Source organism: Nicotiana tomentosiformis, chromosome 3 (genome assembly GCF_000390325.3).
Source record: "Nicotiana tomentosiformis chromosome 3, ASM39032v3, whole genome shotgun sequence".
NCBI classification, from domain to species: domain Eukaryota; kingdom Viridiplantae; phylum Streptophyta; class Magnoliopsida; order Solanales; family Solanaceae; genus Nicotiana; species Nicotiana tomentosiformis.
This window is the reverse complement of record NC_090814.1, coordinates 64,247,281-64,268,097: the sequence shown is the minus strand read 5'-3', so window position 1 is coordinate 64,268,097 and position 20,817 is coordinate 64,247,281. Positions and strand designations below refer to the sequence as shown.

At 38.2% G+C, this 20,817-nt stretch overlaps 1 protein-coding gene across 2 annotated transcripts; it reads left to right on the top strand.

Annotated features, from left to right (window-relative positions):
* The first annotated feature begins 10,367 nt into the window (after window positions 1-10,367).
* Window positions 10,368-19,763, top strand: LOC104099429 (cytosolic endo-beta-N-acetylglucosaminidase 1-like). Of its 2 annotated transcripts, none has more exons than XM_009606413.3 (11): window positions 10,368-10,982; window positions 11,237-11,374; window positions 11,799-11,908; window positions 12,069-12,180; window positions 12,258-12,365; window positions 13,462-13,574; window positions 14,371-14,452; window positions 15,155-15,235; window positions 16,127-16,182; window positions 18,174-18,309; window positions 18,825-19,763. In XM_009606413.3, the coding sequence occupies exons 1-11, from the start codon at window positions 10,479-10,481 to the stop codon at window positions 19,563-19,565; spliced, it is 2,181 nt and encodes a 726-aa protein (XP_009604708.1). In that variant the 5' UTR covers window positions 10,368-10,478; the 3' UTR covers window positions 19,566-19,763. The 2 variants fall into 2 exon arrangements, with proteins under 2 accessions (XP_009604708.1, XP_009604709.1); XM_009606414.4 differs by having other exon boundaries at window positions 10,848-10,982; window positions 11,188-11,374.
* The last annotated feature ends 1,054 nt before the right edge of the window (window positions 19,764-20,817 follow it).

Here is a 20,817-nt window from a genome sequence, read left to right as displayed (position 1 = left end):
TGTAGTCAAGCTTTGAAATCTTCAAGCCTTTAGGCTTCTAATTTTCGCCAACTGGCGATAATTCAAGCTAGGCACCTCCAAATTAAATTTCGGGCATACTCCTAAGTCTCAAATTACAATACGAACCTACTGGAACTGTCAAAATACTGATCCGAGTCCGTTTGCTCAAAATATTGACCAAAGTCAACTCAGTTGAGTTTTAAAGCTGTATTTCACATTTTAATCCCCTTTTTCACATAAAACTTTTCGAAAAATTATACGGATTGCGCACGCAAGTCGAGGAATGATAAATGATATTTTTCGAGGACTTAAAATAAAAAAATAATTAATAAATTTAAAGATGACCTTTTGGGTCATCACATTCTCCACCTCTAAAACAAACATTCGTCCTCGAACTGTGGATATTTACTCCGTATGTCCGACTCGGATTCCCAGGTAGATGCTTCTTCTGGTTGACCTCTCTATTGTACCCGAACTGAAGGATAACTCTTAGACCTTAACTATCAGACCTGTCGGGCTAGAATAGCTACCGGCTCCTCCTCATACGTCAAATCCTTGTCCAATTGGACTGAGCTGAAATCTAACACATGGGACGGATCACCATGATATTTTCGAAGCATAGACACATGGAACACCGGATGAACCGCTGATAAACTAGATGGTAATGCAAGCCTATAGGCTACTTCACCCACCCTTTCAAGAATTTCAAAGGGTCCAATATACCTGGGGCTCAACTTACCCTTCTTTCCGAACCTCATTACACCTTTCATAGGTGAAACCCCGAGCAATATTATTTCTCCAACCATGAATGCAATATCACGAACCTTACGGTCGGCATAACTATTTTGCCTAGACTGAGCTGTGCGAAGTCGATCCTTAATAACTTTGACTTTATCCAAGGCATCCTGTACCAAATCGGTACCCAACAACCGAGCCTCTCCCGGTTCAAACCAGCCAACTGGTGAACGACATCGCCTTCCGTATAATGCCTCATATGGAGCCATCTGAATGCTCGACTGTTAGCTATTAGTATAAGCAAACTCCGTAAGTGGCAAGAATTGATCCCAAGAACCTCCAAAGTCTATAACACAGGCGCGAAGCATATCTTCCAATATCTAAATAGTGCGCTCTGACTGTCCGCCTGTCTGTGGATGAAATGATGTACTCAACTCAACCCGTGTGCCTAACTCACGCTGTACAGCCTTCCAAAAGTGTGAGGTAAACTGCATACCTCGATCTAAAATAATAGACACGGGCACACCATGAAGGCGGACAATCTCACGAATGTAAATTTCAGCTAAACCACTCTGAAAAATAGGTAACTGCCACCGGAATGAAATATGCTGACTTGGTCAACATGTCCACAATGACCCAAACTGTGTCGAATTTTCTCTGAGTCTGTGGGAGCCCAACAACAAAATCCATAGTGATACGTTCCCACTTCCACTCAAGAATTTCTAACTTCTGAAGCAAACCACCAGGTCTCTGATGCTCGTACTTAACTTGCTGACAATTTAGACACCGAGCTACATATGTAACTCTTTCCTTCTTCATTCTCCTCCACCAATAATGTTGCCGTAAATCTTGATACATTTTGGTAGTACCTGGATGAATAGAATACCTGGAACTGTGGGTCTCTTCAAAAATTAATTCACGAAGCCCATCCACATTAGGCACACAAATACGACACTGCATTCGCAGAACTCCATCTTCCCCCACAACAACCTGTTTGGCATCACCGTGCCGCACCGTGTCCTTAAGGACAAGTAAATGAGGATTATCATACTGCCGCTCTCTGATGCGCTCATATAAAGAAGACCGAGCGACTGTGCAAGCTAGAACCCGATTGGGTTCTGAAACATCTAACCTCACGAACTGATTAGCCAATGTCTGAATATCTGCAGCTAACGGTCTCTCACCAACCGGAATATACGCAAGACTGCCCATACTCACCGCCTTTCTACTCAAAGCATCAGCCACCACATTGGCCTTTCCGGGGTGATACAAAATAGTGATATCATAATCTTTCAACAACTCCAACCATCTTCTCTGCCTCAAATTGAGATCTTTTTACCTGAACAGATACTGCATGCTACGATGATCAGTAAATACCTTACATGAGACACCGTAAAGGTAATGTCTCCAAATTTTCAAAGTGTGGATAATGGCTGCCAATTCTAAGTCATGAACATGATAATTCTTCTCATGAACTTTCAACTGCCGCGACGCATATGCAATCACCCTGCCATCTTGCATCAATACTTTACCAAGCCCAACGCGAGATGCATCACAATACACCGTATAAGATCCTGAACATATGGGTAACACCAATACTAGCGCCGTAGTCAAAGCGATCTTGAGCTTCTGAAAGCTCAACTCACACTCGTTTGCCCATCCGAATAGAATACCTTTCTGGGTCAGTCTGGTCAATGGGCTTGCTATAGATGAAAACCCTTCCACGAACCGGCGATAATAACCTGCCAAACCCAAGAAACTCCGGATCTCTGTAACTGAAGTAGGTCTAGGCCAATTCTGAACAACCTTAATCTTCTTAGGATCCACCTTTATGCCTTCTGCCAATACAACATGCCCCAAAACGGCAACTGAGTTTAACCAAAACTTGTATTTTAAAAAATTAGCATATAACTGATTATTTTTCAAAGTCTGGAGTACACTCCGAAGATGGTGCCCATGCTCCTCTCGACTGCTGGAGTAAATCAAGATATCATCAATGAACATAACCATAAAGGAATCCAAATAAGGCTTGAACACCTGATTCATCAAATCCATAAATGCTGCTAGAGCATTTGTCAGCCCAAATAACATCACTAGGAATTCGTAATGCCCATACCGAGTTCGAAAAGTTATCTTAGGGACATCGGATGCCCTAATCTTCAACTGATGGTAACTAGACCTCAAGTCGATCTTTGAAAACACCTTGGCACCCTGAAGCTGATCGAATAAGTCATCAATTCTTGGCAGTGGATACTTGTTCTTGATAGTAGCCTTGTTCAACTGTCGATAATCTATACACATTCACATTGAACGATCTTTCTTATTTACAAATAATACTGTTGCACCCCAGGACGAGACACCGGGTCTAATGAATCCCTGATCGAGCAAGTCTTGTAACTGCTCCTTCAATTCTTTCAACTCTGACGGGGCCATACGGTATGATGGGATAGAAATGGGCTGAGTGCCCGGAGCTAAATCAATACAGAAGTTAATATCTCTGTCGGGTGGCATCCCCGGCAAATCTACAGGAAATACTTCTGGAAATTCACGAACAACTGGTACTGAGTCCATAGAAGGAACATCCGCACTGGGATCGTGAATATAAGTCAAATAGGCTAGACACCCTTTCTCGACTATATACCGAGCTTTCATATAAGAAATAACCCTGCTGGTAGAATGACCATGAGTTCCTTTCCACTCTAACCGAGGTAAACCCGGCATGGCTAGGGTCACTGTCTTGGCATGACAATCCAATATAGCATGATAAGGTGACAGCCAATCCATACCCAAGATGACATCAAAATCTACCATATCAAGAAGTAGAAGATCCACACTAGTCTCAAGACTACCAATAGTAACCACACACGAAAGATAGACATGATCTACTATAACAAAGTCTCCCACCGGTGTAGATACACACAGAAGCACTCAGAGAATCACGAGGCACAACCAAATACGAAGCAAAATAGGAGGATACATAGAAATAAGTAGATCCTGGATCAAATAGAACTGAAGCATCTATATGGCAAACTGGAATAATACCTATGATCACAGCATCAGATGACTCGGCCTCAGGCTTAGATAGAAAAGCATAAAATCGGGGCTGGGCCCCACCACTCTGAACTGCGTCCCTGGGACGGCCTCTAACTGGCTGGCCTCCACCTCTAATGGCCTGACCTCCACCTCTAACTGCCTGACCCCTACCTGTAGTTGGCTGAGCAGGCGGTGAAGCAACCAATGCCGGTATGATGGCAAGAGAATCCTGCCGAGATATGTTACTCGACAACCTAGGGCAATATCTCCTGATGTGACCAATGTTCCCACACTCATAACACCCATCCTGATGTTGTGGCTGAAGCTGACCCGAACGGGCCGGATAACCGCCATAGTGACTCTGGAGTGGTGGCGCACTGATAGGAGCTAAATGTGCACTAAATGTTGGCTGCTCAGAGTAAGGCATAATATGACCGTGACTCCCTGAAGCACCGGGAGATGCCTGAAGTGCTGAATAAAACAGTCTGAGAGGATGATCCATACCAAAATTACCCCTACCTCCAGATGAGGCACCACTGAAACCACCGAATTGACGAGGCCTCTTATCAGACCTCTGCCCTCTCTCCTGTGCAATAACCATCTCGATCCTCCTCACGACATTAGCAGCCGCCTAAAAGGAAATCTCACTTCCAGTTTCCTTGGCCATCTAAAGCCTGATAGGGTGAGTGAGTCCCTCAATAAACCTCCTCACTCACTCTCCCTCAGTAGGTAGTAAAAGGAGAGCATGACGGGCTAAATCCACAAAACGGGACTCATACTGAGTAACAGTCATACTGCCCTGCCATAGACGCTCAAATTGCTTATGGTAATCCTCTCTCAGCGTGATAGGAAGGAACTTCTCCAGAATTAGCTGCGAGAACTGCTCCCAGGTAAGTGCAGGCGATCCAACTGGTCTGGTCAATGTATAATCTCTCCACCATCTCTTGGCAGAACCCGTCATCTGAAATACAGCAAAATCAACCCCATTGGTCTCAACTATACCCATGTTCCGCAGCACCTCATGGCAGCGGTCAAGATAATCCTGTGGGTCCTCAAAAAGTGTACCACTGAAGTGAACTGGAAAGAGCTTAGTAAACTTATCCAGTCTCAATAAGGCCTCAAAATACATGGTGGGCCTATCACCGGTCTGTGCCGTAACAACTGGCTGAACTACCCCAACTGGCGGGGCTGCTGGAGCCTGATTCTGGGGAGCCATCTATTCTGGAGCGGGAGTAGTGGGAGTTTGTACTCCTCCCCTAGCCTGTGAGACGGCTGGTGCCACTGAAAATGTACCATTCTGGGCCACGCCCTCCATAAGACTCACCACTGGAAATGAACCATTCCAGAACCTGAACTGGTCCAACCGGTATAGTCTGAACTGGAACCTCCTCCTAAAGGTCCACCTGAGGTTCTACAAAAGGTGCTGCTGCTCGAGCTCTAGACTGAGCTCTACCTCTACCTCTGCCTCGGCCTCGACCTCTACCCCTGGCCATAGTTGCCACCGGGGGCACTGGTCCGTGTCCATCGGTAGATATATTACGTGTTCTCTCCATCTGAAAGAGAATAAGAATAGAATGGTTCAATCATCGATGATAGAATAAAATCGCACGACAGAATAAGATAGAAGTGATATTGTTCTTAAACTTCAAAGCCTCTGAGAGATAAGTACAGACGCCTCCGTACCGATCCTTCAGACTCTACTAAGCTTGCTCGTGACTCATGAGACCTATCTAACCTAGTGCTCTGATACCAACTGTCACGACAAAAATTTTTTACCTTCGGGACCGTGATGGCGCCTAACATTTCACTTGCTAGGCAAGCCAACGTTAGAATAATATTATCCATTTTAAAATAATTTTAAATTAATAAATAACAAAGAAATAAATGCGGAAGTAAAGTCTAAAATATAGTGAATAATCCATAATAATATAGATGTCTAAATACCATCCCAGAACTGGAGTCACAAGTGCACGAGCTTCTGGAATGATACAAATGAGGATCTGAATAAAATAAAGTTGTCTGAAAGTAAACACACAACCAAAGTAAAGTAGACGGGGACTTCAGAACTGCGGACGCTGTGCAGTTATACCTTAAGTCTCCTATGAGTAGCTGAAATCCGAGCAAGTCTATGGTACGCCACTGGGACCAACTCTGAAATCTGCACAAGAAGTGCAGAGTGTAGTATCAGTACAACCGACCACATGTACTGGTAAGTATCGAGCCTAACCTCGACGAAGCAGTGACGAAGCTAAGGCGGGTCACTTACATTTAACTTGTACGCAATAATAGTAATAACAACAATAATAATAACGAGAATATTAGTAAGACCAGTAATTAATATTAATAATTAAAATCAACTCAGCAGTCACAATCCCTCAACTTGTTTCTATTGCGGCGTGCAACCCGTTCCCCCAATATAAATTTTAAACAATTTCGTTGCGGCGTACAATCCAATTCCCCTAATATAGACTTTTAAATAAGTCTGTTGTGGCGTGCAATCCGATTCCCCAATATATAATTACTTTCATTTTTGTTGCGGCGTGCAACTCGATCCCCCAATATATTTTAACAACTCATAAATGTAATAAAAATTACTCCAACAAATACCACGTCCAATGAGAAACTATTAAGCATCAAGGCACACAATAATTATAATTTATTTATGAACAAACAATGACAATTAGCAATTAATTGTGAAAATTATGGAGAAAATAGATAGTTTAATATTTAGTATGCTAAATGTCAAATAGCAATTAAGATACATAAGTCAAATAAGCATGTAAAAATTATTGCAGGAATTCAAGAATTAATATTTGACAAGGAATATGAGTGAAACAATTAATATAATAATTCATTCATGATTTAAAACGATTTATAATTTTTCAAGTAATTATGCAAACAATTAATTTGACTACGTATAGACACTCGTCACCTTGCCTATACGTGATTCACATGCATTCACATAACAAATAATTTAAGGGTTCTATTCCCTCAAGTCAAGGTTAACCACGACACTTAGCTCGCTTCGCAACCAAATTTAAGTTTCCAATACACCCTTTCCTCGCGAATTAGTGTCTGAAATCCTCAAATCTAATCATAAACAATTTAATATACTCAATACAAATCGTAGGAATTAATTCCATATGAATTTACAAATTTTCCGGATAAAAATCCGAAATTTATTTTAAAAATCAACAGTGGGACCCACATTTCGAATCCCAGAAAAACTCGCGAAATCTGAACACCCGTTCCGATATGAGTTCAACCATATAAAAATTATCAAATTCCGACATCAGATTGGCTTTCAAATCCTCATTTTATATTTTTGGAAGATTTTATAAAAATCTGATTTTTCTTCCATAAATTCACGGATTCATGATGTAAATGAGTATGGAATCATGAAATATAATCAATATAGGATAAGGAACACTTACCCCAATGTTCTCATGTGAAAATCGCCCAAAAATCGTCTTACCCGAGCTCAAAATCGAAAATGATAGAAAATAGGTCGAAATCCAATTTCCAGAACTTAAGTTCTGTTTGTCCAGATTTTTACTCATCGCGATCGCAAAAATTCGTTCGTGATCGCGTAGAACAACTTTTGCCCAGGTTCATTTTACTCTTCGCGATCGCGGATAATTTTTTGCGATCGCGAAACACATTATGGCTGCCCGGATTATTAACTCTACACGATCGCGTAAATGGACATGCGATCGCAAAGAATATTTTCTCAGCCTTATGCGATCGCGTACTGACTTGTGCGATTGCGTTTGGTGCTTCCGTTTCTGCCTCATTCCTTCTTCGCGAACGCGGCTTTGCCCACGCGTTCACGGTGCCTTAGCTTTTCCAACTATGCGATCGCGTACAATACTATGCGATCGCATAGTACAATTTTCATCGGTGCTCAACAAGCCTTCGCGATCGCGGATGAAGCCACGCGATCGCGATTAAGGAAACCAGAACTGGGAAATACCTGATTTTTTCAAAGTTCAAATGGTCCGTAGGCTATCCGAAACTCACCCGAGCCCTCGGGACTCCAAACCAAATATGCACACAGGTCCAAAAACCTCATACAAACTCGCTCGCGCGATCAAAATACCAATTTAACATCTAGAATTACGAATCGGACACCAAATCAAATGAAATTTTTAAGAAAACTTTAAAACTTCTATTTTCACAACCGAACGTCCGAATCACGTCAAATCAACTCCGTTTCTCACCAAATTTGACAGACAAGTCATAAATGACATAACAGGCTTATGAAAATTTCCAAAACTCGAATCTGACCCCGATATCAATAAAAGTCAATTTGTAGTCAAACTTTGAAATCTTTAAGCGTTTAGGCTTCTAGTTTTCGCCAACTGGCGATAATTCAAGCTAAGGACCTCCAAATTAAATTTTGGGCATACACTCAAGTCCCAAATGACGATACAGACCTATCGGAACTGTCAAAATACTAATCCGATTCCGTTTGCTCAAAATATTGACCAAAGTCAACTCAGTTGAGTTTTAAAGCTCTCTTTCACATTTTAATCCCTTTTTTCACATAAAAACTTTTCGGAAAATTATACGGACTACGCACGCAAGTAGATGAATGATAAAATAGTTTTTTCGAGGTCTTAAAATACAAAATTAATTATTAAGTTTAAAGATGACATTTTGGATAATCACATAATATTACCAAAGATTTTTGGTCATGACTGAAATTGTCAGGAAATAACGTGAAACACACGCTTATAGAGATTAGTTAATTTAAATACGAAACATACATTTAATTTAAGACGAAAAATCACAATGCATGGCAACTAATACAAGGAACTAATACAAGGAAGGCAATTCATTCCTTACTTTGCTCGACAAAAGGAAGAGAAGAAAGATGGGAGAAAGAATTTAATAGTATTAAGTTTACCAATTTTTCCCTGTTTTCCTGTCCTATGTTTGCGGTTTGCCTTTACGTTGGACAGTTGCCGAGTACAGCAGAAAAGTTCCTAAGATAAGTGTACGTTAATTGAAGTTTCATCGAATAAACTTTGCCTTAACTTTTTGTTGGAAAGACATGCCCCGTGAGTCATGACCCCACAACTTTTTAGACTCAATCACACGGTATGTCCACAATCATTTTCTTAATATTTCAATATTTGCATCATTAATTGAAATTCACATCAGATACATTCACAAAAGAACTAAATAATTATCATTAAAAAGTTCTTCATTCTTCTGGTTTTGAATTCGCGCTATAGATAGGTCTACTAAGAAAACCCTTCACCATGAAAAAGTTCTCATTCTCCTGATTTGAACTTTAGATTTGTGGCCGAGGCGGAGGAATTTCAATAATCGTATTTCACTGGAAAAACAAATGTACCTACGTCACGTGTTTACACAATACCATTTCAATACTAAATGATTTAATGAAATAAACAAATATATTAATTAATCATGATTAAGTAAGAAAAATTTATGTGCAAATAAATGAACAGAATTAACAAATAATCACTTTTCTGTTACTGTAGCTGAAGCTTCAAATTCTACTAGTAATACTCCAATATAGTGGCTATTCCCCAAAAACAATATTGAAAAGTGATCAAATGATGTTGTAGACGATAAATTGCGTCAAAAAAATAAAATCAAGACCGAAAAATATTATAACAATTGTAGTATTTGATTTCAAATATTTGAGTGTATAATCTCTATGAATCCTCTGATTCTTCTTTCCAATAGTAAATAAATTCAAGTGCCTTTGAGCTTGATCTTGAATCTATATTTGTTTCTACGAACGATGATCTTGAATTCAATTAGCACGAACTTTGATTTGAACTCGTACTCCTTGAATCTTGACTTGTTCTTCGTTCTTGAACTTGAAACTTGTGGAGGAATTGCAGTTTGTTATAACTTATGTTCTCCTTTCTGGGTTATGAAGACCCCTATTTATAGTTGTGGGAGATAAGAGTTATGATAAGAACAAACTCTTTCCGACCAATCAAATTGAAGTGTGATAAGACCGCATTTGATTGGCCAGAACATGTCACTTGCACACGTTGCGCGATTTCATTGGCCATTCAATTTGGCTTGGCATGCCTTATCATTTTGACACGTGGCATGATCCTATTGACTCTTTCGTTTGACTTGACGTGCCACATTATTTGACACGTGACACCAAACTGAGTCTCTAGAAAGATGACATATTAGGATTAATGAAGTGAGCTTATCACTTTAACCCAATTAATTGGGCTAGCCCAATTGATTAAGACTTATTTATTTAATCTATATATATATTTGACTTATATAATTAATTCAATTATATTAGCCCATAATATCTATTTTGACCAATATATCTTGAATTTAAAATATAGTCCAAATTATTTTATGAATTTAATTTTAATAAAATTTATATGCCTACAAATGTTATTTCTACACAAACTTTGCTGATAAATTTTTAACCGGTCAGATTTAATATTTATTTTTCTAATTGATATATATAAATTATATATATATATTACTATATATGTATTATACATTCGCCGTCTATTTATATTAATAAGTTAGATTAATTCTTATCGTTGATGTGACAACCATACGTCCATACCCCATCTCTCCCCAACCGGGTGAACTTGTATAAGTAGAGCAAGAAACATGAATGCAAATATCCAACGTTTACTCCTTAGTCAACTTCTCCTTAGTCCACTCCATCACATGGATTCTCCACTTCTCCAATGAGATTTCCGTTTCGCTCCTACTTCAAATCCCACCATCGCCAAACCCTATCTTCTCTCAGATTTATTCTCGATTCTCTCTTCTTTTTGCTCTCTAAATTTAATAGTCCCATGACCGGCAATCAGCACGCGACACCTCACTCCGATGATCCTCCGCCGTTTAATCCATCGGAACCGTCGATTCCGATTTCTTACCCGCTGAAGACGCTAGAAGAGCTCGAATCGAGGTCTTATTTCGACTCTTTTCATTTCCCGTTCAATAAGGCCTCTGTGAAGTTGCCGCCTTACGCCGCCAATGAACTGCCGAAACGTTCTAGGCTTCTAGTTTGCCACGATATGGCTGGAGGATACCTTGACGATAAATGGATACAAGGCGGAAATAATCCAGATGCTTATGCTATATGGCATTGGTATTTGATTGATGTATTCGTGTATTTCTCGCATTCTTTGGTTACTCTGCCGCCTCCCTGTTGGACTAACACTGCCCACAAGCATGGAGTTAAGGTATCAGATATGACGCCGTGCTCTTTTTGTTCTTTCTCGTGTTATATATAATTTGAATGAACCTGAATAGAGAGAAACAGAGATAAATGATTCATAGACGACCTCAACTGCTTTGTGGTTAAGTTTTAGTTGATTGATTGACTAATTTCTCCAATTATGTTGAGTTGTTTTCTACTCTTCCAACACCTAAGGTTCTGCATGACAGGCTGGTCACTTACTCCTTTTCCATTGAGCTATATTTAATTTATTATAAGGTATTGGGAACATTTATCATGGAGTGGGATGAAGGCAAACTTCTTGCCAACAAATTACTGTCATCAAAGGACTCAGCTAAGATGTATGCAGAGCGGTTAAGTGAGCTTGCTGCTGCTTTAGGCTTTGATGGATGGCTGGTAAGCGATTGATTCTGAAGTCTGATCTCTTTCATTTCCTAATCACAGAGGTTGATGCCAAATATTTACATTCATTTCCTGATTGCTTGATTTTATATATGCCTGTTAGACTTGAAAAGTGACCCCCCCCCCCCCCCCTTTCTTTTTAATATATATAGACCTCCTTTATTTCTGGAACGGTAGTCTGAGTGAAACTTTCCTGATGGAAATTGAAGAATGAGACCTACGTCTAGTCTTTTACAATGTCTAGAAAGTAACAATCCTTAGAGCAATTGTTATGTGAAATAAGGTAAGCATAGTCATACAATCCTAACTGCTTTTTTGGTAAAATTTCATCAGGAATGAGTTTATTATGTCCAGTCTTTTGTATAACTATGTCTTATACAAGGATCGGTTTTTTCTTTTCCAAAAATCTTGCTGCCAGGTTAATATGGAAGTTTCCGTGGATGTTGGGCAAATTCCTAACTTGGAAGAATTTGTCAGCCACTTAACTCAGTCCATGCATTCCCTTGTCCCTGGATCTTTGGTCATATGGTAATATCATGAAACAAAAGCTTTGTTTAAAATTAAAAGCAGCTTAGTTGTTCTTTCTTTCTGTTCTTGGATCTTTGGTCCTATGGTAATGTAATGAAACAAACTATTTCTTCAAAGTAAAAAAGCAGCATAATTATTCTTTCTTATCGTGATGCTACAGGTATGATAGCGTCACAATTGATGGGAACCTTAACTGGCAAGATCAGCTAAATGAAAAAAATAAGGCCTTTTTCGATATATCTGATGGTATATTTGTGAACTACACCTGGAAGGTATTTCATCCTAATTTTTAATTATGTTTTTCCAGGTTAACAATAATTGCTAAAGCCCATTTCTTGTATACTTATAGGAGAATTATCCTAAGCAATCAGCTGAGGTTGCCGGTGACAGAAAGTTCGATGTCTACATGGGAATTGATGTCTTTGGAAGGAACACTTATGGTGGTGGACAATGGACGGTGGGTTTGTATACTAAGTAGGGAAATCAAAATTTTCATACTTCATTGGCTCAGCCTCTATGCTTGTTTACTAGTGCTAATTACATAACCCATAGTATTGTTCTCAACATTTAACTTGCAAGTTAATGTTTTATACTGTTTGATATTGACAGAAATATTATAAGAATGATGGTGTTAACTGGTTTGAGATCTTTATTAGTGAAAAGTCCTTCCTCCTTGTTTGTCTCTTTGATTATTCAAAGAGAGAGGGATTAGGGCCTACTACTGTTTCTGTTAAAAGATTAAAGGATTATCTTATGTTTGACCTGAAAATGTCTTCAACCAGGATTCTATCTTTACTACGAGAGCAACAGTTATGCTTTTTTTTTTTTGGCTAGGTTCTTACTATAGGCTATATCTGACCAGATGTAACTTTGCTGTGAGATAGGCAATTAAGAGCTGTTGAACCTCATAAATAATCATCAACCTTCTATATTACAGCATAAGTCAAAATTGACTACATCAACCTTGCTTATCATCTAACACGAGTAGTGAACTCCTCAAATTCTACGATTTTAATGAACTTTCAAAAAATTACCTGATAGAAGTGTCTATCATGTAAGTTGTCTTGAAAGATTCTTGTTACACTTTCATCTATCTCAAAGCATCTTACAATCCCTACCTAAAGTTGGGAGACCTTTCCTTCATGGTTTCTTTTTTCTCGTCCATTATATCTTCTCTAAACTTTCATATTTTTCACAGAAAAGTGGATCCTATACACAGACATTGCTATTTATATGCGAATTCCAATTTTTCCCACTTCAGTGACTTAAACAATATGCGTCACTTTCAAGCTTGTTAGAAAATACTTGCACTGTCTGATTGTTGAAAACTTCTTTTAGCCATTTTGGAATCCTATGTAATAGTACTTCCAGAAAGGAGGAATCAAATTCACGAAAGTAACCAGCTAATAAGGTTTTAGTTTCACCGTCTCTGTTAATAAGTGGTTTGCTTGAGCTGTTGGCAGTAAAACGCATTTACAGGATTACTCCAGACCACTCGAATAACCTTTTTCTAAGTCAATGAAAAAATAATCTGATTCTGCCTTTTTATGCAGACAAATTTGGCACTTGATGTGATTAAGAGGGATAATGTGTCAGCTGCCATATTTGCTCCTGGATGGGTGTACGAGACAAAACAGTTACCTGACTTTCAGACTGCACAGAATCGGTCCTGCACTGTCTGCCATGATATCTCTTAAATGCTTCTTTGTAAAGAATAAGAATACTGCTTTTCGATAAAGATTACTCAGATTATTTTTAAAGATTCACATAATTTCTATATCCTGATTTCCTTCAATTTCTTTTCGTGTAACCACCGCCTCCCACATAAAGGTTTTTCTCATGGTTTATATTATAGTTTTTTAAAAAACATCAGATATCCTTTTCTTCATCTGGTCTTTCCTTGGCAAATGATAGCCACCCTGCCAGCAATATGGAAGATGAGATCCAATAGATAACTTAAGTTGCCAAGTCAAAAAGGAAAGTATCTCCTTTTCTACATATGTTTAAGTAACCAAGCCAAAAATGAAATCTCTGCATTTCAATCTATATGACAATTTATTTTAAAACGCCTCGGAAGATTTTATGCACTTCTAGAATTAAGTACTATATAAAAGTTACATCCAAGACATTTAGAGTTTATTACCACGAGTTTCCCTGCTAAACAAAATTTTCAACTGATACCTTTAACTTTCTCTTCTGTTACTACTGCTATCATATGCAATTTAAAATGATTTCCTAATCTTTGTTTCCAGTCAACTTGTGTCACATAAAATGGGACACTCTGAGTGGATTTTATGATACTTCTTGAATGTATGTATAAAAACTGTGTTGAATGTCTTCGCAGATTTTGTATATACTGCAGCATTAGCATATATACAGTTGAACTACACTGCCCATTTTGGTAATTGAAAAGTATATGCTTTATGTTCACCATATCTTAATGAAAATTCTTTAACATGCAGTTGGTGGGGACTTGTAGAAAGATCATGGGATATTTCACAAAATTATCCCTTAACTCTTCCATTCTACTCAAATTTCGATCAGGTATGCCCTAAGCTTGATTGTTTTAAAAAATCTTGTTTTGTGTTTCCTTTGTTCTTTTACAGAATAAATTGCAGTTTTATTGCTTGTAATTTTTTCCTATCAATACCAAGGTGGAGTGGCTCCTTCAGATCCTTGTGTGAAGGACTAGTTATGTTTGAACTCCTTGTAGAGTAGTTCACTAGAGCAGTTCAACCAGTATGCTTAGCAACATTTGGTACTTTTATTAGAAACATGTTTACACATGTTTACGATGAATTTGAAGAAGCAAATATGATGGTTCCAGAGTGAAAGAAGCAAGTATGGACCATTGCTGGTGGTTCCTGCTGGGTGGAGAGGGGAGGAATTGAGCATTGTCATAGTATTTTAATTAACTTGATTAACAACACATATATAACCTGGTTCAAACGGTCCAGTGTTTCGAGGAACCGATCCAGAAACTTCAGACTGAAGGCGCCACAAAATGCATAAGCAGAAGGGTGAAACTTAGTTACATGGGGCATCTGATAAAATTGTCAAGTACTGAATGTTGAAATACAAGCTATTTGCAAATCTCAAAAGGGTCCATATCTTGGTCCAAAGGCGGCTTCTTCTATGACTGTTTATGAATAGCAGGGGAAAGGCTAAGACAATCGAAATATTTTCTAATTCGAAAAGTCTATGAAGTGGCAATGCCCACTAACATCCTTGTTATCATAATCTCAGGGTCATGGTTACCATATTTCTGTTGATGGAAAGCAAATATCACAGACTCCTTGGAATAACATTTCTTCGCAAAGCTTTCAGGTGTCTTCTGGTATCTGTATGTTTTTTCTTGGTTTTCAGTTATTAAATGCAGTAATTTCTGTAGTTTAAATGTAGCATTTATCAGAAGTTCCAATTTTCAAAACATTCTCTGTTTTATTTGATTTTCCTCTGAGATCTAGAAAGAGCATTGAACTCTAATATTTAGATGTTACAATCATTAACAATTCCATTACTTAGTTTGGAGTGTGGCTCCTCCAGCTAATATGTATGTCCATATTTTCTCATTTACTTTCTAGTTTTGCATCATCAGAAGACGTTTCTGTAACCTTGTTTCTGCTTCTTTGGACATCAAATTCCCATAGTAAATCGCGTCGCTGAGATGCTCACTTGGAATAATTCTGCAAGACTAGAAAGCATCCATGCAATTAGGCGCAACTCATGTTGCCTAGAGTGGAGATACAAACTGTGTCCTTTTTTTTTTCATTCATTTCTTAAATCTTTTGTACAGAGTCTTCCACATGTCATTAGTGTCAGCAAAATTCAGCTTCACAGGGATGTTTTGAATTATGACTTGCTCTTCAGATGCATTTTTTGAAAAGAATATAAGTTTGACTCGAGTGTAAGTGACTAGAACTTTAAACACATCTGGCGTTTCCTTCTTGTTATTCCCTACTTGAGTTTGCCTTCACCTTGTGAAGTATCATCCTTGCATTTTGTTTGTGAAAATTAACCACAACGCAAAGTAAAAAGTTTAAATGTCTGATAAGGGTTGTCACTTGTGCAATCAGCCTAACTCTTCATATGTTTATGAGTGTACTGATGTTACTTTAGCTCTTAGATTCTAATCTTCTATACCATGTCATCACTAAGATTATCCATTTCCCTTTTCTAAATTTCTCACCCTTGCTAATATATACACATTTGTCTCAGCCTCTCCTGGAGTTTTTTGGAGAATCTACTGCAGGGAATCTAGAAGTTGTTGTTGAGTAAGTTTGTTGGCTTGTTATATTTAGTTTTTGATCGTCCTGACTTTGACAGTTTTCTGCCAGTGATAGTCTCTTGTTTCAGTCTGATGATCTATAACCTACAAATTCATTTGAAGCATCTGGCACTTGAATTCTGGAGAAAATTGTTCTCTGTGTTGCTCTAGTGGTGAGCACCCTCCACTTCCAATCAAGAGGTTGTGAGTTCGAGTCACCCCAAGAGCAATAGGGAGTTCTTGGAGGGAGGGAGCCGAGGGTCTATCGGAAACAGCCTCTCTATCCCAGGGTAGGGGTAAGGTCTGCGTATAAACTACCCTCCCCAGATCCCACTAGTGGGATTATATTGGGTTGTTGTTGTTTGTGTAAAGCTTCTTGCATAAGTTAAGACGCTATCGCATTTAAATTGTAGAGTCTCTTTGCCCTCCTCTATTGCAATGCTATTCTAGATTTGAAAATTGTGAGTCATCCAAAATTGTCTCTCTCTGAGACCTAATACATGTTGTGATACCATTTGAGCAGCTTCGTAATTTTGAGAAAACAAAACATGTCCTTTGTTTCGGGAGATTCAAAATGCATAGCAATTGGGTATCACAAGTCCACCAGTTCAGCAACACAGAGCATTAGAGCATCTGACCAGCAAGTCAGATGAAAGCTATCTGGTTTTGCTATTGTACTACATAATTTAATAGGGCAATCTACCCACTTTTAGTTCCCCAAATGTCCCCATATTCTAGTTAATAGTAGGGCACTGTCTTTCAACAAAAACATTTCCCCAATCTACAAGCCATCTTCGCTGCTTCCAATGACCTTCTGTTGGAACTTGGGATATCATATTCTTAGCAAACCCAGAAAAATCATTTTTTTCCCCATAGTGTTTAATCCCTGCAATCCTCCAATCTCCTTTTAGCAATTTCCACACTGGAAAATCTTCTATTATTTCTTTCTTTTGGGTTCATTGAAGAACATAAGCAAACAGGATTTCACATCATCATTCAGAGGGAGTCAGTATTACTTTAATATTTGCAGGTTGAAGGATATATGAGAAGCATCTCTATCGTTTTTTCTTTTATATATGAATTTCTTTTTCTTGTCCTTCGACATCATCATGGGAAAGAATACCTTTAGAGTTGAATCTCCATAACAATCAAATCTAACCGCAGCACTCTGACCATCCCATAACTCTTATATTCTTCCCTTTGTTCTCTCTCTCTCTCTCTAGCATCTGCTCTGCCGTTAGCTTTCATTTTCACCTTCCTAGCTAATCACTTCTAATGATGGCTTATACTGAAGCTGCTACCAAACCCGCGCCTATGGTTGATCATCGGAAACTTGTACCAAATAGATCTTGTGCTCCAGTTGTCGACCACAAACAAAATTGGAAGGGCCAAACAACATCGTAATAGCCTCCATCACTCACCAGAACTTTAATCAGCAGAATTGAATGACAAAGCCAAAACTTCCTGTAGACCAGCACCCAAATGTTCATCACCAAAAGATAAATTTGAAGCTGCTCACTGACCAGCACAAATGGCCTTAATTGCCAATAAAAGACTCCAGAAATAACCAAAACAACATTTGAGAATTAATGTGCCGACCAGCAACACAAATTAAGACCCTGACGTGAGACATGCCAAGCCTAAGTTTTAGACAAAACAATGCAACTGGACTGAATTCTTAAAGAACAAGGACAAAATTACAGCAATGATAAAAGATACAACACCCAAAATTAATGTACAAAACTTGCCTTCAAGTAATGAATCGGCGAGGGTAAATTTAGGTGTAGATAATGGAACGAAAAGTGGGTAGATTGTTAACCTAGTATATTCATGTAGTATGGTAGCAAAAATCTATCTATATGTATGTGTGTGTGTTGAGGTTTTATGTGCATGTTTTTGTTCATAAGATTGCTTCTAGCTAGTGCATACTTCTGCTTAATGTTTTGATTTGGGAACTGATCTTATGCATTGAACTTGACATGCGCTTGGATGGGGTAGTCTTAAGGAGCCATCCTATAATGGCGGTGGAAACCTAGCATTCAATGGAACACTTGATGATGATATTCATTTCTCAGCAAGGTTGTTTGAAGGGAAGCTTCAGTTAGCAGATTCACCTGTTCACTTTACATTTTCTGTAAGCCATCTTTTTGTTTTTTTTTTCTGGATAAAGGTTGTTAAAGTATTTAATTATGAACCATTTGCAAGGTTATACTGGTAACTTTCACCTAGCAGAGAAATCCTTTGAGAAGGATTTGTTACCTTTCTTGTGGATGGGGATTATACAACTGCAGCCAGTTGTTTGTTGTTGACCTGATAGTTCTGCTGTGTTGTATCTCAGCGCCCTTTAATAATGTAATTCTAGGTGATAAGTTCTTTAGGTGATAAAATTCCTTACATTACCTTGGTCTACAACATTAAATGTGCAGGCTTTTTCTAAAGAATGTGTAGCTATGTTTAATTTTATTTTCTGTTTTTTAAGTCATCCTTCTATCCTACTTGGCGCATTTCCTGAGATTTATTAACCTTCCAAATAGCCCAACTTCAGAAGAAATATGACGAGTTCATGTCATGATGAATAGTTGAATACATGTATTATGTTGTGCCCTTGTCGTTCCTTGTTCATTTATCAGCTGATACGTGTTAATGCAGGTAAAATCAAATGGAAGCTCTTTGTTGGGTTTGTCTCTTGAGTTCACTTCTACTGTAAGGAAGCAAAAATCAGTATTACTTGCTTCCTGGGGAGATTCTTTGATGACTATGACCCGTTTTGTTAGACATTTTGACAATGTTATAATGCCTCATCGTGTTACTAAGCTAGAGACTGAACCATCATGGGTCATACTAGAAAGTAGTATCGCAATGGAAGGATACATGTTAACAAAAATCCATGCTGTATGCTATAAGTTAAGACCTGAAGTTCACAAATCAGAAAGTCAAGGTAAAACCATGGCTTTTTCTCCAGCAGAATATCATGCGGTGCTTGGTCATCTTGCAATAGATAGCCGTACACTGAACTCGGACTTCCCACCATCAACTTCATGGCTTGTTGATGGTAATTACATTGAATGGTCTTCCGGTTCTCATGGCTCCAGGAAACTCAATGTCAAGCTTGTTTGGAAATTGAAAGACGGAAAAACTCACCTATTCCCTAAGTATTATATCTATGTCAAGAAACAACCTGATCTCTCAATTGCAGAACCAAATGGATCACTTCAGCTAGTCCAGGAGTACCTGGGAGTTGCGGAAGTTGAAGCATTTTATGTATCTGATCTTGTAGTTTCCTCTGGCACTTCCAGCGTCAAATTCATTATTCAAGTTTGCAGCCTGGATGGAGCTTTCCAAAAGCTAGAAGAGTCTCCATCTATTGATTTAGATGTTCAAGGTTCATAATTATTGTTACTTTATATTCTATAAGTTAAATTGTTCCATCAGTTCCAGGTTCTATAGGAGAAGACAAAAATAATGTCGATATAAGTGTTATACACACTTACACATGTCGTAGAGTAATGTGGTTTATACAGATTGTTATACTACTGCGATAATGTACAACAGTACAAGTATTTAACGTGTAAAGGTGGTAATCTTGAATCTTCCTCTCTTCATAATGCTTTTAAGCAATGAGGTTACTGCATATGGTTAACAAGTATAGGCTTGACAAGAATATGATTCGTATCCTCTAATCAAGGTGGTATTGAGCTTGAAAATAGGATGGATTTTGTATGACATTGCTGAAAGTAAGAAATTTACTAACTCTCATGCTCCAGCAGAACTCATTTTCATAATGACTCCTATATGAAAATGAGTCATTATGAAAACTGGTACAATACTTGAAACTGTATCAAAGAGAGAGAGAGAGGGAGGGAGGGACTCAAGCAGTGTTTTGAATAGCTAGAGGCGAGAAGTGCCGAGTGCCCGCTTCACTGAAGCGAGAAGCGAAGCGCCAATTAATACAAAAAACAATAATATTAAATTTGCATATATAAATAACCAAAAACTCAATAATAATAACATATTAGCAAATATTTCATTGAATATACTGTTTAAGAGAGAAATTAATTGTAATTAAAGAGAGAAAAGAACATTTAATTGTAATTGTAATTATAGAGTATACAAAAACTGAAAAAAATAAATAAAGGAGAAACATAAAAGAAAGACGAGTAGAAAAGAGAGAAAACATAGGTTGAAATAAAAGAAAGAAAGAACTGTTATGCCAGAAATCAGTTGCTGCCGGAAAGAAGAACAAAGAAGATTTACTGCCGGAAGAAGAAAAAGAAAAGAAAGAAGAGAGGATTTGCTGCCGGAAAAAGACGCCGGAAAACAGAGGGCTTACTGCCGGAAAAAGAAAAAGAAAAAGAAAGAAGAAAGAAGAAAGAAGAACGAAGAGAAATAACTCGAAGAAGAGTTGTGGCTGTGCTGACTGCTGAAAGAGGAAGAACTAGTTTGAAGAGAAGAAAACCCTAAAAACATTTGTCTCTTGTTATTTTTACAGAGAGAGAGCTATCTCCATTTTATATTCCTTTTTCTTTTTCATACTTTTCTCTTCAGTTTCCTTCCATTCCATAATTTCCAAGCATAGGATTAAGGTAGTAAACTGGTACAATACTTGAAACTGTATCAACGTCTTCTTTCGGATCTTTTCTAG

Coding starts and splice junctions, on each gene's coding strand:
- LOC104099429 (XM_009606413.3), top strand. CDS start 10,479: ATGAGATTTCCGTTTCGCTCCTACTTCAAATCCCACCATCGCCAAACC. Junction 11,375..11,798: donor TAGGCTTTGATGGATGGCTG/GTAAGCGATTGA, acceptor TCTTGCTGCCAG/GTTAATATGGAAGTTTCCGT. Junction 15,236..16,126: donor TTTCTTCGCAAAGCTTTCAG/GTGTCTTCTGGT, acceptor CATTTGTCTCAG/CCTCTCCTGGAGTTTTTTGG.